Source organism: Hyla sarda, chromosome 6 (assembly GCF_029499605.1).
Source record: "Hyla sarda isolate aHylSar1 chromosome 6, aHylSar1.hap1, whole genome shotgun sequence".
NCBI classification, from domain to species: Eukaryota; Metazoa; Chordata; class Amphibia; order Anura; family Hylidae; genus Hyla; species Hyla sarda.
In genome coordinates this window covers 149,584,619-149,606,729 of record NC_079194.1, presented here as the reverse complement: position 1 = coordinate 149,606,729, position 22,111 = coordinate 149,584,619, and the positions used below count along the sequence as shown (strand labels likewise).

The 22,111-nt window shown below is 45.0% G+C and overlaps 1 protein-coding gene across 5 annotated transcripts in view; it reads left to right on the top strand.

Moving 5' to 3' along the window:
* The window catches only part of LOC130276328 (meckelin-like), an 85,495-nt gene that overhangs the window by 32,375 nt on the left and 31,009 nt on the right, over window positions 1-22,111 (top strand). For 4 of the 5 annotated variants that reach the window (XR_008845086.1, XM_056525528.1, XM_056525526.1 and 1 more), the window contains exons 10-20: window positions 125-202; window positions 318-383; window positions 712-844; window positions 923-1,040; window positions 1,133-1,223; window positions 2,967-3,023; window positions 3,428-3,526; window positions 16,029-16,127; window positions 16,539-16,634; window positions 16,714-16,813; window positions 20,445-20,563. Coding sequence is in view for 4 of the 5 variants with exons in the window: in XM_056525528.1 (XP_056381503.1) it covers window positions 125-202; window positions 318-383; window positions 712-844; window positions 923-1,040; window positions 1,133-1,223; window positions 2,967-3,023; window positions 3,428-3,526; window positions 16,029-16,127; window positions 16,539-16,634; window positions 16,714-16,813; window positions 20,445-20,563 (1,056 nt within the window). In the remaining variant the exon portion in view is untranslated. The remainder of the gene's footprint in view (window positions 1-124; window positions 203-317; window positions 384-711; window positions 845-922; window positions 1,041-1,132; window positions 1,224-2,966; window positions 3,024-3,427; window positions 3,527-16,028; window positions 16,128-16,538; window positions 16,635-16,713; window positions 16,814-20,444; window positions 20,564-22,111) is intronic. The other variant, XM_056525527.1, reaches the window with a different exon arrangement.

Below are 22,111 nucleotides of genomic sequence, written 5' to 3'. Positions count from 1 at the left end.
TAAATTGTAAAAAATTCAGGGTTTTCTCTTTTTCACAACGTTTACGCAACTGCAGTCTGTCTAAAATGTAATGAGATTTATAATCTGTCCTGTCATATCTGTCTCTGCTTCTTTTTCCTGACAGATTCAGTTCCAGGTGGTGAAGTATGATGTTCGTGGGAATTTCTTGGGCTGGGAAACTCTTAAAGGAGGGACATTACAGGTCAGTCAGAAGGCTGTGCACTAGATGGCACTGTCATGGATCTCTCCGATACATCTTTGTACATAAAGGTGGCAATAGCCAGTACTCACCCCCTTGCTCATGTTTTTTCCTGCAGATGTGTTCGTCTACACAGAATTTCTTAGACGCTGCTTTTAAATTTGGAACGGTATATAACTTGTTGGTGAGTTACGACCTCATTGCACTCAAGTCATTTCTATTGATGTTTACAATAGGTGAAAGAAGAAACTTTGTATTACAATGACAGTAAGTCTAAAGTCAGTAGAAGTTTTATAAGAGTAGGCAGTGGACCCGAACACTACAACCACAATCTGAAACAGTTAATAACAGGGAACAATAGATTAGATGCCTCTGTCCTGCAGTCAGCCTCTTCTTGGCCTATAATCGCTGATAAAAGTATTTCGTTTTTTCTAATCCTGCAGTCTGTGATCTGTCTTAGCAGTGCAGTTGAATGAAGTGCAATCTAACATTGATGTTTATGTTGTCCACAGTGTTCTCTGCAGGTGGCTGATCTCTTTCAGAAGGTGCCAGAGCCCATATTTTACGAGTTATTCCTTTTGTATACCTCAACCAGTGGCACCACCATGCTCTGGCCAGTACCCGTGTGGAATGCTGGGATTGCAGGTATAACACATTCACAGCTTTGTCTTTGTTCCTAGTGATCCTGTGATTTTGTTTCTAATGTCTTTTCTTATTTTCTAGGGACTCTTGGTTCCAGAGCTCTGAGGAGATTCTTTCTGGTTGATGGCATCTCTGGCAGACAGCTTAATCTCTCCAGTTCTCCCACCTATGTCACTGTCGCCACAAGTCTGACCCTAAGGTGATGTCATTAGCAGTGCTTCCTGCCTTATGAAGACTTGATTTCCTCTGCTGCTTGATTCCCTCACTAATCACATGACCTCTCCCTTACAGCGTGTATCTGCCACTCAGCCCCCCGAGCAGTGAGCCTCCGATCCAGCTGACTGTACAATATGAGAAGCAGAGTCTGCAGGCAGCACTACAGGTATACTGGAAAAAAGGACATTTCACATAATATTTTTTTTTTTTTTAGAACTTCTGGCATATAAACTGAGCAAGAGCCTCCCATTCAAATCAAAGGAAAGCAGCTGCAAGCAGAATCAACTCTGAATTTCCTCTTAGAACTCTGAGCGGAGTGTCCATAGTGTGGACGTGCCCTAAATGCTCATAATGTGGTTAATTATACAGGGGGCAACAGCATCTCTCTTTTTAAAAAGTTTTGGGGTGCCTGCTGTATGCTTGTCTAATGTTGTAAGGCTCCTTAAGCTAAGTTTCCACAAAGGTTTTTTCTGGCATTTTTTGGCCAAAGCCAGAAGTGGACCCATGAAGGAGAAGGAGAAGAAGTGTAAGTATTTCCTTTATATTTCCCATTCCTGTTGTAATACACTTCTGGCTTTGGCTCAAAAACTGCAAAGACAGTCTTCCAAAAAATGGCAGAAAAAACCTGTTTGGAAATCTAGCTCAACCTCTTAAGGACGCAGGGCCCGGTATAAAACGCAGGGTCACGCCAGGACCCTGTGTCATACCGGGTCTGTCACGGCGGCTAATGATAGCCTGGACCCTGGGCTAATAGCGGGTGGCACCGATCGTTGTGCTGCGCGCTATTAACCCTTTAGACATGGCGTTCAAAATTAATTGCCGCGTCTAAAATGAAAGTAAAAACTTCCCAGCAGCTCAGTCGTGCTGATCGTGACCATCGCAGTGAAATTGCGATGTCCCGATCAGCTAAGAATGCGAGCGGAGGTCCCCTCACCTGACTCCGTCGCGTCCGACCGGCGATTGATTGCTCCAAGCCTGAAATCCAGGCCAAGCAATGGACCGCCAATTACACTGATCTTTGCCGTGTCAGTGCACGGCAATGATCTGTGTATGAATATGTGTAGTGAAATAGCCACATGGGGGGGCTATAACACTGCAAAAAAAAAAAGTTAATAAAGATCATTTAACACCTTTCCAAGAAAAAGTAAGAATCACCCCCCTTTTCTCATTAAAAAAAAAAAAAAAAAAAAAAACAGTGTAAATAAAAATAAACATATGGTATTGCCGCGTGCGCAAATGTCCGAACTATAAAAATAAATTGTTAATTAAACCGCACGGTCAATGGCGTGCGCGCAAAAAAATTCCAAAGTCCAAAATAGCGTATTTTTGGTCATTTTTTTATATCATGATAAAATGAATAAAAAGCGATCAAAAAGTCTGATCAATATAAAAATGGTACCGATAAAAACTTCAGATCACGGCGCAGAAAACTAAGCCCTCATACCGGCCCGTACATGGAAAAATAAAAAAGTTATAGGGGTCAGAAGATGACAATTTTAAACGTATACATTTTCGTACATGCAGTTATGATTTTTTTGAGAAGTAATACAAAATCAAACCTATATAAGTAGGGTATCATTTTAACCATATGGACCTACAGAAGAAAGATAATATGTCATTTTTACCGAAAAATGAACTGCGTAGAAACGTAAGCCGCCACAATTTACAAAATGGCATTTATCTTCAATTTTGTTGCACAATTATTTTTTTTTCCGTTTCGCCGTGGATATTTTGGTAAAATGACTGATGTCACTGCAAAGTAGAATTTTAGGTGCAAAAAATAAGCCATAATATGGAATTTTAGGTGCAAAATTGCTGACTAAGTGCAAGTGTTATGATTTTTAGAAGGTGATGAGGAAAAGGGTTTAATCTGATCCTCTGTTATGCAGCCTCTGTGTTTTTCCCTTAGGTTTCCTTTGCTGTCACATACACACAGAGCCAGGGGACATATAAACAGAACACAGATGTAAGTGACACCATTCTTACTGTATGGAACAGGAAATAATTTCTTATTTGCACCTAGGATCTTTTTTCTTGTTTTCTATAAATTAAGCTCAGTCCTTGTATAATGAAAAGTTTTACTTTGAACTTCACCATTTTCAAGATGTCTGCTTATTTTTAGGGAAATGAACATTCTTGTTTACCTCAAAAGGCTTAAAATTACCACAATTCTCAGCTGATCATTTAATTACAGTGAATATCTATTTCCTATAGTTTGGTACTTGTGTCAGTCCAGGCTATTTAACTGTTTGACAATTGGCTATAGTTTTTTAACATTTAACTCATCCATGAGACATATCAGGTGTATTACAGCTCCTCAGCCTCTGGCTGTAAAAAAAAGTAATAATAATAATGATTTGTCTTCCATAGATTGCCCTTGGGGTGTTGGGTTCTTTGGCTGGCATACTGGCAATTATGGAGACCAGTAGTTGGCTGCGGAGATCTGGTCAGCAGAACATTGGCATTATGGTAAGTGTAGATATTACCAGCTGCAGATAATGTTCATTCTATTATCATATGATTTAGGCCATTAAAGAGACATTACAGTTGCTGTCTGTCATCTGTACATTCATTGTGCAATTAAATGCATTTTATTGTTCCTTTTATCAGCCATTTAACCCCTTAAGGACCAAGCCCATTATGATCTTAAGGACCAGAGCATTTTTTTCACATCTGACCCCACTGTCACTTTAAGCATTAATAACTCTTGGATGCTTTTACTTATGAATTTTTTCGAGATAGTTTTTTCGTGACATATTCTACTTTAACATAGTGGTAAATTTTCGTCCATACTTGCATCATTTCTTGGTGAAAAATTCCCAAATTTCATGAAAAATTTGAAAATGTAGCATTTTTCGAACTTTAAAGCTCTCTGCTTGTAAGGAAAATAGACTTACCAAATACATTATATATTGATTCACATATACAATATTTCTACTTTATGTTGGCATCATAAAGTTGCCATGTTTTTACTTTTGGAAGACATCAGAGGGCTTCAAAGTTCAGCAGCCATTTTCCAATTTCTCAGAAAATTTTCAAAATCAGAATTTTTCAGTGACCAGTTCAGTGTTGAAGTGGATTTGAGGGGCCTTCATATTAGAAATACCCCATAAATGACCCCATTATAGAAACTGCACCCCTCAAAGTATTCAAAATGAGATTCAGAAAGTTTGTTAACCCTTTAGGTGTTTCACAGGAATAGCAGCAAAGTGAAGGAGAAAATTCAAAATCTTAATTTTTACACTTGTAGACCCAGTTTTTTGGGGAAAAAAGCCCCCCAAAATTTGTAACCCAATTTCTCTTGAGTAAGTTAATACCTCATATATGTGGATATTAAGTGCTCTGTGGGTGCACTAAAGGGGTCAGAAGGGAAGGAGCGACAATGGGATTTTGGAGAGTGAATTTTGCTGAAATGGTTTTTGGGGGGCATGTCACATTTAGGAAGCCCCTATGGTGCCAGAACAGCAAACAAACACCCACATGGCACACTATTTGTGAAACTACACCCCTCAAGGAACGTAATAAGGGGTACAGTGAGCCTCTACACTTCACAGGTGTTTGACAAATTTCCGCTAAAGTTGGACGTGAAAATGAACACTGGCGTTTGACAGTGGGCTGTGCAAATGAAAAATAAAATTTTTCATTTTCACGGACCACTGTTCCAAAATCTGTCAGACACCTGTGGGGTGTAAATGCTCACTGTACCCCTTATTACATTACATTAGGGGTGTCGTTTCCTAAATGGGGTCACATGTCGGGGGGGGGTCTCCACTGTTCTGGCACCATGGGGGCTTTGTAAACACACATGGCCTTCAATTCCGGACACATTCTCTCTCCAAAAGCCCAGTGGTGCTCCTTCTTTCTGATCCCTGTAGTGTGCCCGCAGAGCACTTTACATCCACATATGGGGTATTTCCGTACTCAGAAGAAATAGGGTTACAAAGTTAGGAGTGCTTTTTTCCTATTTTCCCTTGTGAAAACGAAAAATTTAGGGTAACGCCAGCATTTTAGTGAAAACCTTTTTATTTTATTTTTTTTATTTCATTTTCCCATCCAACCTTAACAAACATTTGTCAAACACCTGCGGAGTGTTAAGGCTCACTATACTCCTTGTTACATTCCGTTAGGGGTGTAATTTCCAAAATGGGTATTTATTTTATTGCGTTTAGGTCAGAACCGCTGTAAAATCAGCCACCCCTGTGCAAATCACCAATTTAGGCCTCAAATGTACATTTCTCTCAAATGTACATTGCGTCTGAGTCTCACGTCTGAGCCATGTGCGCCTCCAGAGCATTTTAGGCCCACATATGGGGAAACTGCGTTACAAATTTTGGTGGTCTTTTTTTTACCTCTTGTGAAAATGAAAAGTATGGGGCAACACCAGCATGTTAGTGTAAAAAATTTACCTTTTCATAAGGGGTAAAAGGAGAAAAAGCCCCCAAACATTTTTTAGGCAATTTCCCCCGAGTACGGAAATACCCCATATGTGGCCCTAAACTGTTGTCTTGAAATACGATAGGGCTCCAAAGTGAGAGAGTGCCATGCGCATTTGAGGCCTAAATTAGGGATTTGCATAGGGACGGACCCGGATACAAGAATTACACTTGCCTCCGATGCCAAAATTACCCTACTACGGCAGTGTTTCCCAAACAGGGTGCCTCCAGCTGTTGCAAAACTCGCAGCAGGCCTCCTGGACAGTCAATGGCTGTCCGACAATACTGGGAGTTGTTGTTTTGCAACAGCTGGAGGCTCCGTTTTGGAAAGAGTGCCGTACCAGACGTTTTTCATTAAGGGTGTGTGTATATGTAGTGTGTTACTTTTTATTTTGTGTAGTGTTTTTAGGGTACATTCACACGGGAGGGGGTTTACAGCGAGAAATTCACTGTAAACCCCCGCCCGTGTGAATGTACCCTGCACAAACCTCCAGCTGTTGCAAAACTACAACTCCCAGCATGCCCTTTGGCTGTCTTTGCATGCTGGGACTTGTAGTTATGCAACAACTGGAAGCATACTACTAAAACTACCAGCATGCTCTTTGGCTGCCCGTGCATGCAGGGGGTTGTAGTTATGCAACAGCTGGAAGCATACTACTAAAACTCCCAGCATGCCCTTTGGCTGCCCGTGCATGCAGGGGGTTGTAGTTATGCAACAGCTGGAGGCATACTTTTTCATAGAAAAAATGTTCCTCCAGCTGTTGCATAACTAAAACCCCCAGCATGCACAAACTGCTAAAGGGCATGCTGGGAGTTGTAGTTGTGCCTTCTGTTGCATAACAACAACTCCCAGCATGCCCTTTTGTGCATGCTGGGAGTTGTTGCTAAGCAACAGCAGGAGGCCAGCCTTACCTCTCTGCTGGTGCTCCAGGATCCTCCTGCCTGCCGCCGACTCCGCTTCTGTGGCCCTGATCCCGCCGCCGATGCCGGGGATTGGGGGCCCCCGCTCAAGGTACATACTCCCGGCACCCGCTCTCGCCCTCCTGAATAGGGGCAGAGCGGGTGCTGTTAAGAACACCCCCACAGCGGGAGTCCTGATTTGTCATCTGGTAACGGACGACAAATCAGGACAATCATGAGGTGGCACCAGCGCCACCTCACTCCTGCTGCTAAAGAGTGATAGGTGCCGTCTCACCCTTTTTTTCCGGGTCACCGGGGACCCGATTGACCCGGAATCGCAGTAAATCGCCCACCCCCTCAATGAAAGCCTATGGGAGGGGGCGTGACTGCCTCCCATAGACTTGCATTGAGGGGGTGGAGTGTGACGTCACTGAGTCATGATGTCACTATACTCCTCTCCCGTGGTTGTAAGGCTTTAGACACGGAGCTTCCAGTGCTGCGTGCAGCTGAGAGAGGTGGGTGCTGCATGAGAGATTACGGGGGTCCCCAGTGGCAGGACCCACGCGATCAGACATCTTGTATTGGGTATAAGATGTCTTAGGGCCGGAATACCCCTTTAAAGGGGTACTCCACTGCCCCAGCGTCCGGAACGCTCCCTCCCATAAACTTGCATTGAGGCGGCGGGGCGGGACGTCACGAGGGGTGTGGCCGTGAAGTCATGACCCCCGCAGCTCGCACTCAGCGTTCGGAACTAAATGTTCAGGCCGCTGGGACAGTGGAGTACCCCTTTAAAGGGATTATCCCAAAACTCGTGGATAGGGGACTGATTAGTAAGTGTCTGACCGCTGGGGCTTCCAAGAGGATGGGGGCCATTAACCCCTTAAGGACCAGGGTTTTTTCCATTTTTGTACTTTCATTTTTTCATCCTTACCTTTAACCCCTTACCTTTAACCTGTACGTGCTGAGTCCGCTCCCGTTCTATAACGTCATAGCGGGTTGGGCCAGGCCTCTAACAATGGCCGGGACCCGTGGCTAATAGCTCGCAGCACTAATCGCGGTGCCGCGCGCTATTAACCCTTTAGACGCGCGTTCAAAGTTGAACGCCACCTCTAAAGTGAAAGTAAAACATTGCCGGTTAGCTCAGGGGGCTGTTCGGGATCACCGTGGGGAAATTGCGACATCCCGAACAGCTGTAGGACAGCAGGAGGGTCCCTTACCTTGCCTCCTGGTGTCCGATCCCAGAATGACTGCTCAGTGCTTGAGATCCAGGCATGAGCAGTCAAGCGGCAGAATCATTGATCAATGGTTTCCTATGAGAAACCATTGATCAATGTAAAAGATCAGTTAGTGCAGTGTTATAGCCCCCTATGGGTGCTATAACATTGCAAAAATAAAAGTGAAAAAAAAAAAAAAAAAAGTTAATAAAGATCATTTAACCCTTTCCCTTATAAAAGTTTGAATCACCCCCCTTTTCCCATTTAAAAAAAAAAAAGTGTAACTAAAAAAAAAGACTTATAAAACTATATAATTAAACCGCACTGTCAATGGCGTACGCGCAAAAAATTCCATACAGGTCCATACTATTAAAATGATACCCTACTTATATAGGTTTGATTTTGTCGTACTTCTGGAAAAAATCATAACTACATGCAGGAAAATGTATACGTTTAAAATTGTCATCTTCTGACCCCTATAACTTTTTTATTTTTCCACGTATGGGGCGTTATGAGTTTTTAGCGGTACCATTTTTGTATTGATCGGACTTTTTGATCGCTTTTTATTCATTTTTTTTGTGCGTTCAACAAAAATACGTTGAACAAAAATACACTCTTTTGGACTTTGGATTTTTTTGCGCGTACGCCATTGACCGTGCGGTTTAACTAACGATATATATTTTTTTACAATTCGGACATTTCCACACGCGATGATACCACAACGCTTTTTTTTTTTTCTTTTTTTTTAATGGGAAAAGGGGCATGATTCAAACTTTTATTAGGGAAGGGGTTAAATGATTTTTATTCACTTTTTTTTCCACTTTTTTTTTTTTTCAGTGTTATAACTCCCATAGGGGGCTATAACACTGCACACACTGATCTTTTACATTGATCAGTGGTTTCTGATAGGAAACAATTGATCGATGATTCTGCCGCTTGACTGCTCATGCCTGGATCTCAGGCACTGAGGAGTCATTCTGTGATCGTACACCATGAGGCAGGTAAGGCACCCTCCTTGTGTCCTACAGCTGTTCGGGATCAACTTTGAACGCTGCGTCTAAAGGGTTAATAGCACGCGGCACCGCGATCAGTGCCGCACGCTATTAGCCACAGGTCCCGGTCGTTGTTAAAGGCCGGGCTCGACCCGCTATGACGTGAGGCCACGCCGTGGCCCTGCGTTATAGAAAGGGAAAGTACCCAGGATGTACAGGTAATAAGCCCTTGGTCCTTAACATGTTAAAGGGGAACTCGGGTGGAAACAAGTAGAAAACAAATGTTTCTCTACCGGCTCCATTGGGGGACACAGACCGTGGTGTATGCTGCTGTCTCTAGGAGGTGTGACACTATGGTAATAAAAAAGTCTGCTCCTCCCAGCAGGATATACCCGCCTTCAGGCTCTGAGCTAATCAGTTTAAGCTTAGTGTCTAAAGGAGGTGGACATGGTCTGGATTTCTCCAGACCAGGTCTTCTGATTTTTTGTTTTCCTAGTATAGGGACATGTTAGTTTTTTATTCCTTTTTCTTTTTCTGTTTTCAGGTGGGGACTCAGGGACTCCGTTTCCCTGTTTCCCCATTGCGAGTAAGGGGGCACAGACATTGCGTATATGCGCTGTTCACCCCCCTCGCCAACGGTCAGCGCCTGGGTTAGTACCTCATGGGTCCAGGTCCCCCTATTTCCGTGCTTTCCTCGCTCGCGCATAGCAGCCAGGCGTGATGCAGGTAACTACAGCTGACTGAAGACTTCACTGAAGACTCCATTAGGTAAGTTCTTCTGACTGAGGTAAGTACTTCTCCCCCCCCCCCCCCTTTTCTCCATAGCTACGGACTTGCAACCTCTGGAGACCCCCTGTTTTTGGCCCACCTTTCAGGTTATGGGGCTGGCTTATACAGGGGCTGCACTTTTATTCTGGGGGAGCAGTGGCACCTGAGGGGGCATGTAACATATGGGGCACTTCACTTTATGTGTCTGTGTGTTTGGTGCGACTACGTCCACAGCGCCTTATATGCGGCTGTCAGCCGCGGTGCTGTTACGGGCCAGGAGCTCTCAGCGCCGGCTTGCCTTCACTTTGCCGGCAGCGCCTTATACGCGGCTGACAGCCGTGACGCTGCTACGAGCCGGGCGCTTCTGCGCTGGCTTACTTTCACTTTCTCCGGCAGTCTCTGCCGGCGTTTAGGCCGCCCGCTCTATTCTCCCAAGCGCATATGCGGCTGACATGTGTGCTCGGGACAAGGAGCGGGCGCCATGACAGTTCTTCTCTGCTGGTCTATAGCTCCGCCCACAGGGCTGGGAGCTCTCAGAGGCGCGAAGCAGCCTCCAATCAGCGCCGTGGCCGTGATTTTCAATGAGAAGGGGTCAGTTAGTTAGTGCCTTGCTTCAGGCACGCCCCTCTCTTCCTATTGTCTGGCCTGTTCCATCACTCTAGCTGAACGTAGCAAGTTCACAGACTAGGGTGAGAAAGTTCCTGTCTTTTTTCCACATTATGTCCGTACCCAGAGCTGTTCCTCCCTCTACACAACAACCTGGAACTTCAGTGACTTATTTTGTCTGTAAGCACTGTAATACCAAGATGTCTGGCTCTACTGAGCCCACTTGTCCTGCCTGCTCCACTGCTCCCCCAGACCCCCTGGTACCCCCTGATGCCCTTTCGGTCCCGGTGGGTTCAGCCGCTCCACCAGCCTGGGTTTCTTTCCTGACCCAGTATATGGCTGATGTGACCCAAGTCTCCCGTTCGGTGGCTGAGGCCTCCCAGGAAGTGGTGTCCGCCTTGAAGGGGTCTTCCCTGCGCAGGACCTCTGAGAGGGCCCGCTCCTCGTCTCCACATACTTCACGCTCTCACAAGCGTATTAGGGGCACCTCGTCTGACTCCTCCATTGAGTCTTCAGATAGAGGTGAGCGTTCCCCTCGTGGGTCCCGACCCCCCCCCCCCCGTCATCTGGGCACAAACGTCGCTCCTCCAGAGGACGTTCTCGGAGTCGCCGCTCTGCCACGCCAGAGCCGCGTACCCGGTCAGGGTCGCCCCCCTCCAGGACTACCTCTACTCATTCACATTCCCCTGGTGAACTGGTGGACGAGGCTTCCGAGCCGGCATCTGACTCAGAGGACCGTTTGGACTCAATTGCAATGGTGAACTCATTGGTGACAGCCATAAGAGACACCTTTCACTTAGAGGACCCAGGATCTTTGGATGTCAATCCAGGAGTATCCTTTCATCGTGCTAAGCCAGCACCTCAAAGGTTCAGCTCTCATGCTTATTTTGACGACATTCTGGAATCTACATGGAAACATCCAGACAAGGGGTTCCCGGGAATCAAGACAATTCAAGAACGTTATCCATTTGACAAGGTCTTTGTCGCTAAGGTGGTTTCCCCTCCCTCAGTGGATCCACCAATCTCCCGGATCTCTAAGGCGTCTACACTGCCTCTGGCAGATGCCGCTGCCTTCAAGGATCCCACGGACAAGAAGGTAGAATCCTTAGCGAAGTTTGCTTCTGAAGCAGCTGGCTCTTCTCGTCTTCCCATCTTCGCCTCGACATGGGTGTCCAAGGCCCTGTCGGAGTGGTGCCAAAAGCTCCATCAGGATATCTTAGCGGGATCCCCCCCAGAGGATCTATCTGCTCTGGCTCTCCAATGCTCTAAAGCTGGGGACTTTCTGTGCGCAGCTTCCATGCAGTCAGCCCTTTGTTCTCCCTTTGCTGTGGGTCACCTAGCGGCTCTCCGCCGCTCTATGTGGCTTAAAGCTTGGTCAAAAGGTCTCTCACTGAGCTTCCCTTTACGGGTGGCCGTCTTTTTGGCAAACGCCTTGATGAGATTATCTCTGAGGCAACGGGAGGTAAGAGTTCCTTGTCCTTTTCCTTTCGGTCCTTTCGGACCTCCGGCTCCAGCAAAGGGTCCGGGCAGGCGCCCTCGCGGGACAAGAAGGCTCCCTCCGTCTTGGAAGTCTGACTCTAACCGGTCCGGCTGTTTTGCGCCCATATCAGGCAACCGCAAACCCACTTCTGCATGAAGTGAGGCCCCCACCCGCGGTTTCTTCTCGGGTGGGAGGTCGTCTCTTGCTTTTTCGAGACACCTGGACCTCACACATTCAGGACTCTTGGGTCAGGGACGTGGTGCCCAACGGTTACCGAATCAAATTTGCCTCCCTTCCGAGGGATCGCTTTTCTTCCTCTGGCGAAGCAATTTCGAGCGGCTCTCCAGTCTCTGCTTTTCCAAGGGGTTATCGTTCCCGTTCCTCCAGGGGAACGGTTTCGGGGTTTCTATTCAAATCTTTTTGTGGTCCCCATGAAGGACAGTTCTGTGCCACCAATCCTAGACCTCAAGCGTCTCAACCGTCACCTTCTCATCCGCCACTTCCGAATGGAATCTCTCCGTTCGGTGGTGGCGTCCCTGGAACAAGGGGAGTTCCTTTCATGGGTGGACATTAAGGATGCCTACCTCCATGTGCCAATATTCCCAGGCCATCATCGGTACCTCCGCTTTGCGGTTCCGGAGGGGCACTTTCATTTCGTAGCCCTCCCCTTCGGTCTAGCCACGGCTCCTTGGGTCTTTACAAAGTTCCTTGCGCCAGTGATGGGCCTGTTACGGTGGAGGGGAATCTCTGTGATACCCTATCTGGATGACCTTCTCATCAAGGCTCCAACCAGAGCCCAGACTCTGGAGAATCTGGACGTCACTCTCCACACTCTGATTCGCTTTGGGTAGATGGTCAACCGGGACAAGTCAGTCCTCTGTCCTACCCAGTCTCTAACCTTCCTGGGACTTCGATTCGACACGGCCTCTGCCCGAATTTGTCTTCCACCGGACAAACGTCTTGTGCTCCGGTCGGGGGTCCGCTCCCTTCGGACCCAGGTATCAATCTCCATCCGCACTTGTATCGAAGTCCTGGGTCGGATGGTGGCAACTTTGGAGGCCGTACCCTTTGCCCAGTTTCATTACCGCCCCCTTCAACTGGCGATTCTCTCTCGATGGAACAGGTCTCCTCTGTCCCTTGATCGTCAGATTGTTCTCCCTCGCAGGGTCCGTCAGTCTCTGCTTTAATGGCTCCGCTCCCCCCTTCTTCTCCAAGGGTGGTCGTTTCTTCCCCTTCACTGGCATGTTGTTACAATGGATGCCAGCTTGTCGGGCTGGGGCGGCGTGTTCAGGGATTGGACGGTTCAAGGAATCTGGTCTCCCCAGGAGACCCTTCTTCCGATAAACATATTGGAATTACGGGCGATTATTCTTTGTCTTCTTCATCGGGAGTCCCGTCCTGTCCGCGTACAGTCAGACAACGCCACGGCCGTGGCGTACATAAATCGACAGGGCAGCACTCGCAGCTCTGCAGCCATGGCCGAGGTGACCAAGTTTCTCACCTGGGCGGAGAGCAAGGTTCTGCCCATTTCGGCGATTCACATTCCGGGAGTGCTCAACTGGGAAGTGGACTTCCTCAGTCGGTCCTCAACCGACCCCGGCGAGTGGTCTCTACATCCGGAGGTCTTCGGGCAGCTCTGCGACCTCTGGGCATTCCGGACGTGGACCTCTTCGCGTCCTGGCACAATCGAAAGATCCTTCCTTTTGTGTCCTAGTCCCGGGACCCTCAGGCTCTGGCCGTGGACGCCCTAGTGATTCCTTGGGCGGGATTTGCCCTACCCTATCTGTTCCCTCCTCTTCCGCTCCTTCCCAGGGTGCTGAGGATGCTCAAGGCAGAGGACGTCCCCGCCATTCTGGTAGCTCCAGATTGGCCCCGAAGGTCGTGGTATGCCGACGTAGTCAGGCTCCTGGACGACGCTCCTCTGTGCCTTCCGCTCCACCCGGACCTACTCTCTCAGGGTCCTTTTGCCACCCCAATTTACAGTCGCTGCATTTGATGGCGTGGCGGTTGAGACCGCGGTTTTGAGGGCCCGCGGGTTCTCTTCCCAAGTCATTCACACCATGCTTAAGGCTCGTAAGCCCTCCTCCGCAAGAATTTACCACCGTACTTGGCGGTCTTATTTTCGTTGGTGTGAAGCTCAGGACTTCTCCCCGGTAACCTTCTCGGTTCCCCGTCTTCTCTCCTTTTTGCAGTCGGGATTGGAACTGGGGTTGTCTCTAAGTTCACTTAAAGGTCAGGTTTCAGCCCTTGCTGTTCTTTTCCAGCGGCCCCTGGCTTCTAATTCTCATGTCCGGACCTTCCTTCAAGGAGTGGCGCACGCTGTTCCTCCTTATCGGTCACCCTCTCCCCCTTGGGACTTGAATTTGGTTCTGAGTGCCCTCCAGGGTGCACCCTTTGAGCCCTTAGAGAAGTGTCTCTCCGCCACCTTTCTTGGAAAGTGGCATTTCTTGTTGCTATCACCTCCATCGGGAGGGTACCTGAACTGGCAGCGCTTTCCTGCCGTTCTCAGTTTCTGGTGATCCACCAGGATAAGGTTGTTTTCCGGCCAGATCCTTCCTTTTTGCCTAAGGTTATCTCAATGAGGACATTGTCCTCCCGTCTTTTTGTCCTGCTCCTTCTCATCCTAAGGAGCGCTTACAACACAAGCTGGATGTAGTTCGGGCTCTTCGGTCTTATCTCTCCATCGCTTCTTCGTTTCATCAGTGTGATTCCTTTTTCGTCCTTACGGAAGGTCGTCGCAAGGGACAACCTGCTTCCAAGGCCACCATTTCTCGGTGGATTCGGTCCGCCATTTCGGAAGCCTATCGCTGTAAGGGGAAGATTCCTCCTTTCAGGGTTGTGGCTCATTCTACCCGTTCTGTTGGGGCATCCTGGGCTCTCCCGAATAGAGCCTCAGCCTCGCAGATTTGCAAGGCGGCTACCTGGTCGTCTTTGCACACTTTCTCAAGGTTTTACCGAGTTCATACTTTCGCATCGGCTGATGCTAGTCTGGGTCGTAAAGTGTTGCAGGTGGCAGTGGATCGGCCGTCTGCCTGACTGCTTATCTGCCCACCCAAGGGACGGCTTTGGTACGTCCCACGGTCTGTGTCCCCCAATGGAGCCGATAGAGAAAAGAAGATTTTTGGTTACTTACCGTAAAATCTTTTTCTCTAAGGATCCATTGGGGGGGGACAGCTCCCGCCCTTTTTGGGGATTTTCCTTTGGTTCTCTGTCCGAGGGTGTGTTCAGTTATGTTTTTTCTTCTGGTTCTCGGACAGTTTTGGGTTTTTCTTTGACCTGTTGGTCTCCTCCTATTGCTCTGGAACTTAAACTGATTAGCTCATAGCCTGAAGGCGGGTATATCCTGCTGGGAGGAGCCTACTTTTTTATTACCATAGTGTCACACCTCCTAGAGACAGCAGCATACACCACGGTCTGTGTCCCCCAATGGATCCTTCGAGAAAGAGATTTTACGGTAAGTAAACAAAAATCTCCTTTTTCAAATCAACTGGTGCCTGAAACTTAAACAGATTTAGAAATTACTTCCATTAAAAAAATCTTAATCCTTCCAGTACTTACTAGCTGCTGTATAAAACAGAGAAATTTGTGATTTTCTTTTCTGTCTGACAACAGTGCTCTCTGCTGACACCTCTGTCTGTGTCAAACAAGTTTTAAAAATAAGTTGGGATAACACCTTTAAGAGGTTACAGCTTCTGCAAAATCCTGCCTGTAGTTACTAAATTTGGCAGAATACTTTATGGGGACTCTGGTTTTAAAGTATGTTCTTAACACACCGTCATTTCTTTTAAAGGGAAAGTCCACTTAGCATAAAAACTACAAGGGGACAGTGCATATTATAGGACATTCCAATTACAACTGCTAAGTCCAGTTCTCTTTTTGCATCTAGTTTTCAAAAAAGTTCCAACTGTGTCTCTTTCCTATGAAGATAATTAAATATTTAGATCTGGAATTCAGTTTTTGTTTATTTAATAATATATTGTTATAGGTGTTAGAGCTTTGGTTTTCTCATACAGAGGTCCAAATCTCTTAAATGATAACATTATGCCTTTCTGGATTGTCCACTTGAGGGAGCTCACTCGATACAGATTTATTCAGCTGCCATTGAGCTCCATAAAAAATGTGTTACCAATAAGCTCCTCCTTGTTAATGGCTGCAGGAAGTCACCAGATGTCAGAAAAGTGAGAACCAAGCCATACATGTTGGAATATTGTATTTAAATGGAGACGACCGACCATCTTATGTGTGTGGTAGCCTCCTAACTCCTCCCTAAAAGATGATATCTGGTGCTTAGCAGCGACTTATCCAATGTGAGGCAGAATAGACAGCTGACGTTCAAATGCTGGTTTGGCTGGCAGCTATCAAATGTGTATGAGCGGCTTAGCTCTGTATTGTTGGGTTTGCTTTTAAACAAGCAGACTTGCCATCTGAGATCTATGAAGGCTGTTGAACTTTGAAATTAAGGGATAAACATAAACATTTGAATAGTTATGGAAATTGCACATCCATAGCTACCCGGACTGATTGTAAATGTTTTTATATGTTTTTTTAACATTGTCTCATAAAATCCTGTTCCTGTAGATGATTATTAAATTCCTGGCTTTCCTGAGTGGTACATTGGCAAACACTTTTTTCCTTTTGGCATATGGGATCGCAGTCTACTGGCTGATTGCATTTAAGGTAAAACAATAAACCAAGTCAAAGTCAATACATTTCAACTATAATACTACCCTTATGTACAAGAATATAACTATTGTAATACTGGCTGCAATGTTCGAGAAAATAAGTACAAAATCTCTACTATAATTTTGCCCCCTGCACACAAGAGTATAACTAACATCCACTAGGTACAAGACTATGACTAAAAAAAAATATATATATCACCCACTAGGTATTACTATAATACTGCTCCCTGTGTACAAAAATTTAACTATCATTATACTGGCTCCTATGTACAAGAATATGACTACTATAATACTGCCCCTTTGTACAACAATATCCTATATTATACTATAAAATTACCTCCATGTTTTAACTATTATAATAGCGCCCTCTATGCCTCTTGTTCGACATTACTGTTAAATTTTGCAGGGTCAGACATCAGTGGTCAATGTGACTTTACCTCCAGCCAAGGGGCAGGTGGAAACAGATTTTGTCATCTACTTATCTGTGGCGTTTTCCCTGAAGGTAAGGAGTGTTGAATCTTGTGTATGATATTTGTACTTCCTCTGCTTTCTGTGTTGAATCACACACCACTTCTCTCCAGGCCTTGGAACTCATTCACTTACTCGTATCACAACTAACGTACAACATCTTCCTTATCGATTGGGAGAAACCAAAGGACAAAACTCCATCTAACACACAAGGTAACTCCTACATATACTCCGCCATTGCGGTAATGCTACCGATAAATATACAACTACAACAAAAACATGGTAGACTCAACTGCGTATAAAATAATATATTCTTTATTGATATCACATTAGACAAAAAAATACAAATAAAATTACATAAGACAGCACAAAAAACAAAAAGTACCTACAGGATATGACTGGGTAAACTGGTTAGAGAGAGCAATCTTTTCTCTCTTGGGCTGTATAAGTATGAGGTAAAGTACCACATGCAGCATAAAGCAGCATAAAATGCATTGTAAACAACGCTCCCATTTCAAAAAGTGACTAAGTGCGCCAGTGCAAAAAAAGGGGTAAATACATCTAAGTACGGTACATCAAATATTATTGCACGGTACCGTATTTTTCAGACCATAAGGCGCACCGGGTAATAAGGCGCATTAAATGAAACAAAACTCTGATACGGTAAGTCAAATTTTATTCAACTCTTAATTCAACTCTCGAATAGAGACAGTAGAGACGCTTCGATAACCGACTGTTCAATTTTGTCCTCCAACTGTGGCCATCTTGCTTTGTTTCCTCGGAAACTCAGTTTGGTCTTCTTTACCTGGCGCAGGGCATCTTCTTGCTTCCTCCACTTCCGTACCATTGATTCATTAATGTTGAATTCTCTCGCAGCTGCTCTATTTCCATGTCGTACTGCGAGACTGATAGCGTTGAGTTTGAAATCCACTTCATAAGCATGTCTCTTAACAGGAGCCATTTTTGAGGCAGTGGGTATAGAAAATGAATGAATGAATGAATGCACACACCTCCTGACTACGTGTGCTGTAATGCCCAATCCAAGCAGTGCAGCTCTGTAGCTTACCAAAGCTACGAAGCTGCACTGCTTGGATTGAGCATTACAGCCATCATAGTCAGGAGGTGTGTGCATTCATTAATTTTCTATACCCACTGCCGTGAGCGCTGTATACCACATATCAGTTCTAGGTCAGAAAACACAGCCATACATTAGGCGCACCGCATTATAAGGCGCACTGTAGATTTGTGAGAAAATGTAAGGATTTTAAGTGCGCCTTATCGTCCGAAAAATACGGTAAATGTATTGCACCAAAGTCAAAGCAGCATAATATGCATAGTGGAAAACCATCCAAATACAAAAAGTGTAAAATGTGCAACTGTGCAGAGTAATGGGTTAAACGCCTCAAGATACAGTACATTAAATTTCTCTATCGGCTCCATTGGGGGACACAGACCATGGGTGTATGCTGCTGTCACTAGGAGGTTCGACACTATGGCAACAAGAAAATTCGGCTCCTCCCAGCAGGGTATACCCGTCCACAGGCACCTGAGGTAATCAGTTTAAGCTTAGTGTCTAAGGAGGTGGACATGGTCTGGAGTTCTCTCCAGACCAGGTCTTATGTTTTATTATTTTCCTAGTTAGGGATGTGTTCTACTTTTTTATTCCATTACCGTAAAATCTCTTTCTCGAAGGATCCATTGGGGGACACAGCTCCCACCCTATTTTCTGGTGTTCCTACTTCAGTTATCTGTCCGAAGGTGTGTTCATTTGCCTTTTCTTCTGATTGCTCGGACAGTTTGTGATTTTCTCTTGACCTGCCGGTCTTCTCCTATTGCTCTGGGACTAAAACTGATTACCTCAGGTGCCTGTGGGCGGGTATACCCTGCTGGGAGGAGCCGACTTTTCTTGTTGCCATAGTGTCGAACCTCCTAGTGACAGCAGCATACACCCATGGTCTGTGTCCCCCAATGGATCCTTCGAGAAAGAGATTTTACGGTAAGCATAAAAAATCTCCTTATTATTGCACAGTGGTATATTGCACCAGGTTTCACAAAAATATATGCACAATCCCTAAATCAAATCAGAGGGAGCTACCCTTCACTGCATGGAATGTCCAGAATTGTGGAAGGCACAAAAGGGGCCTGGCCAAAAGAATATCAGTAGGTAGTCCCTCCAGTGCCCAGTCATTAACTGTAGGTCACACAGAACAACGCCACTCTAACTTTTCTTATATATTATATTTTTGTGGGCTACATCAATGTTTTTGCCTTTCACTGTTTTTGTGGGTGTTGTTTCTTTTTCTCTAATTCTGCGAGTGCTTGCAATTTTTCACACCTGGTTACTATATTTTTTATTTCTTCTCTACACAGGGTTGCATGTTGGTGTCCACCAGCACTTCTCCTCCCCTTTTTGGGATGAGACGAGTTGGTTATCAGACAACACTTGTGGGTATGGGTTTTACGATACACTTTCCTACATCGGATCATATTATTACATTTTTGTGGTCTCATGCACTGCATATATTCTCACAGTTTCACCCATGGCACCTTCACCTTTTTCCATTACTGCATTCTATTTGCTCTTTGGGATATGCACTAGATTGTGCATATAATTTCACAAATTACATATTTATTTATGGATCACGTTATGTGATGAATTCTAGCCACATGCATCAATTAGGTGCGCACATTGTCATATGAAATACTTATTTATTATTACTATCATTATCTTTTAGGCACTTATGCACTTTTTCAGCACTTTTGCATAAATTGCATAGTTATGTTTTTATCCAATAAGTTTATAACTCTACTTACTTTAAATTCCATGCCTGTATTTTACATATATTTTATTCATTTTCATATATTGATTTATGCACACATCTATCTCACTTGGCCCAGCAGATCTGCTTATACAAATATCTATACAGTCACACATACACTTATTATTTATAATTCTTAATTTTTTTTTACCCTTTATTCAATATTCATTTATACAATATTATCCTTGTAGGTATAAAATTAGTATTTTAGTATAACTTTATTATTATTATTATTATTATAAACATGTACCTCTAGAGTCATGCACACCTTATGCATTGAGAGTATTGGCTTCCTCGATGTGGCTCCATGGCAACGCGTCTAGGCAGGCCGCGTCATTGCGTACTCACAGAGTGCTGCGTGGTGACGTGGCTCAGTGACGCTGCGTCGGGTGCCGCGTAGCGTCCTCAGGTGACAGGCATGAGGAGGTAAGACACGGACCCCAATAAATTAGATGAATGGAGTCCCCAGAGACACCGTGACCCTGTGAGCAAGCATAACGCGAAACGTGCGTTAGGGTGGCGTTGTTCTCTGTGACCTACAGGTAATGATTGGGCACTGGAGGGACTACCTATTAATATTCTTTTGGGGGAGGTGTATTTCTCGCCAGGCCCCTTTGGTGCCTTCCACAATTCTGGACATTCCATACTGTGGAGGGTAGCTCCCTCTGATTGGATTTAGGGATTGTGCAATATACCACTGTGCAATAATATTTTAGGTACTGTATCTTGACTAAGGCCCGACGCCAGGGCCGAAACACGTCACCAGTGTCCATGTTTTCCATGTACTGAAGTTTTTATTGCAATAAAGAGCATCGTTCTGCATCTGCCTGCACTGGACATTCACTTGTCTTTCAGTCTACATACTTAGGCGCTGCCCACGCCAGTCCAAGCGCTGCGGGCTTGGGAAGTGAGCTAAATACAGACTAAATACAGACATAGCTGCAAGTCAGTGATAAGTTCCACCCACTGGACTGCTAAGCCTGCAGTGAAGCAAATTATAATGCAAACTTTTTTACATTTATCAGGAAAGTCCAATGTCAGCATCTGGAGGACCATCCTGGTGGCCAATGAGTGGAATGAGATCCAGACTTATCGAAAGCTCAGTCCTTTCTTCCAGCTCTTCATGGTGCTACTATTGCTGGAGGTAAACCAATATTTTGATCATATAGTAACAACAATTTAGCTTTATGGATGTGTGAAGCCTATCATGTGCTTTCCAATCTTCACCATTAATGTATTTGACATTAGCATTAACAGTCAGATATGTTACTTTGGCCACTTCCATTTAGTCTGCATGTAAAATTCTGATTTTTAACAAAATAAATATGAAGATTAACCCCTTAAAGACCACGGACGTAAATGTACGTCCTGGTGCGGAGGTACTTCGCGCACCAAGACCGTGATCATCGGTGTGGTGCTCGCGTCATGCAGGGCAAGTTATGCACGGCATGCCCGCTGGTAATGGCGGACATCAGCAATCATAGTTATGTCCGCCATTAACCCCTCAGATGTCGTGATATTGATCACGGCATGTGCGGCATGATTGCAGGGATCAGATCAGCTAAGATGAGCCGGAGGTCCCCTAAACTGCCTCCTCCGCCTTCCCGGGGTCTTCTGCTCTGATCTGCCTTCCAGAAGACCAGAGCAGAAGATTGCCTATAATACTGATCAGTGCTATGCCTATGCATGTCTATCTATCAAAATATAATGTTAATGATCCCGTACAGTGACCGGCATAAACATAAAAAAAAAAGTAAAAAGTACAAAATTGCTTCTTTTTAGTAACATCACATTCACAAAAAAAACATAATAAAAGGCGATCAAAGAATCACATATACCTAAAAGTGGTACTAAAAAAAAACTACAGGTCATGGTGCAAAAAATAAGCCCTCATACCACCCCGTATATGGAAAAATTAAAAAGGTGGACAAAATAGGGAGATTTTAAACATACTGATTTTGTAAAAAAAAAAAAAAAAAATTATATATATTTTTTTTAAACAGAAGAACAATAGAAAAGTATGTAAAGATGGGGATCATTTTAATCGTATTGAATAAAGAAAACATGTCATTTTTACAGCAAAGTGTACAGTGTGAAAAACGTAACCCTCCAAAATTAGCAAAATTGTGGTTTTCAATTAAATTTTCTCACTAAAAAAAATGTTTTGGGGTCGCCGTACATTTTATGGTAAAATGAGAGGTGTCATTACAAAGTACAATTGGTCACACAAAAAACAAGCCCTCATATGAGTCTGTGGATGGAAATATAAAAGAGTTATCGGCTATTTCTCCCCCCTCCCGGCCCCGCAGAAGCTGCTGCAGTTCAATGATTTTAAGCGGGCGCTTTAAATCAATGAACTCCAGCGGATTTTGCGGGGCCAGAGACCACCGCCACCGCCCGCTTCTCTCCCCTGGCCTGTCCTGGGGTCCTCCTGAGTCAAACCACCACCACCACTAAAACACCCCCCCCCCACCCCGCCTATCCTCTGGCCAGAAACCGCTGCCCCCCACTTTTTTTTTTTTTTTATGCAATTTTGCTAATTTTGGAAGGTTTTGTTTTCACGCTGTACACTTTATGGTAAAAATGTTTTTTTTATTCTGTGGGTCAATACGATTAAAATGATACCCATGACTACATACTTTTCTATTATTGTACTGCTTTTAAAAAATCTCAAACTTTTTAACCAAATTAA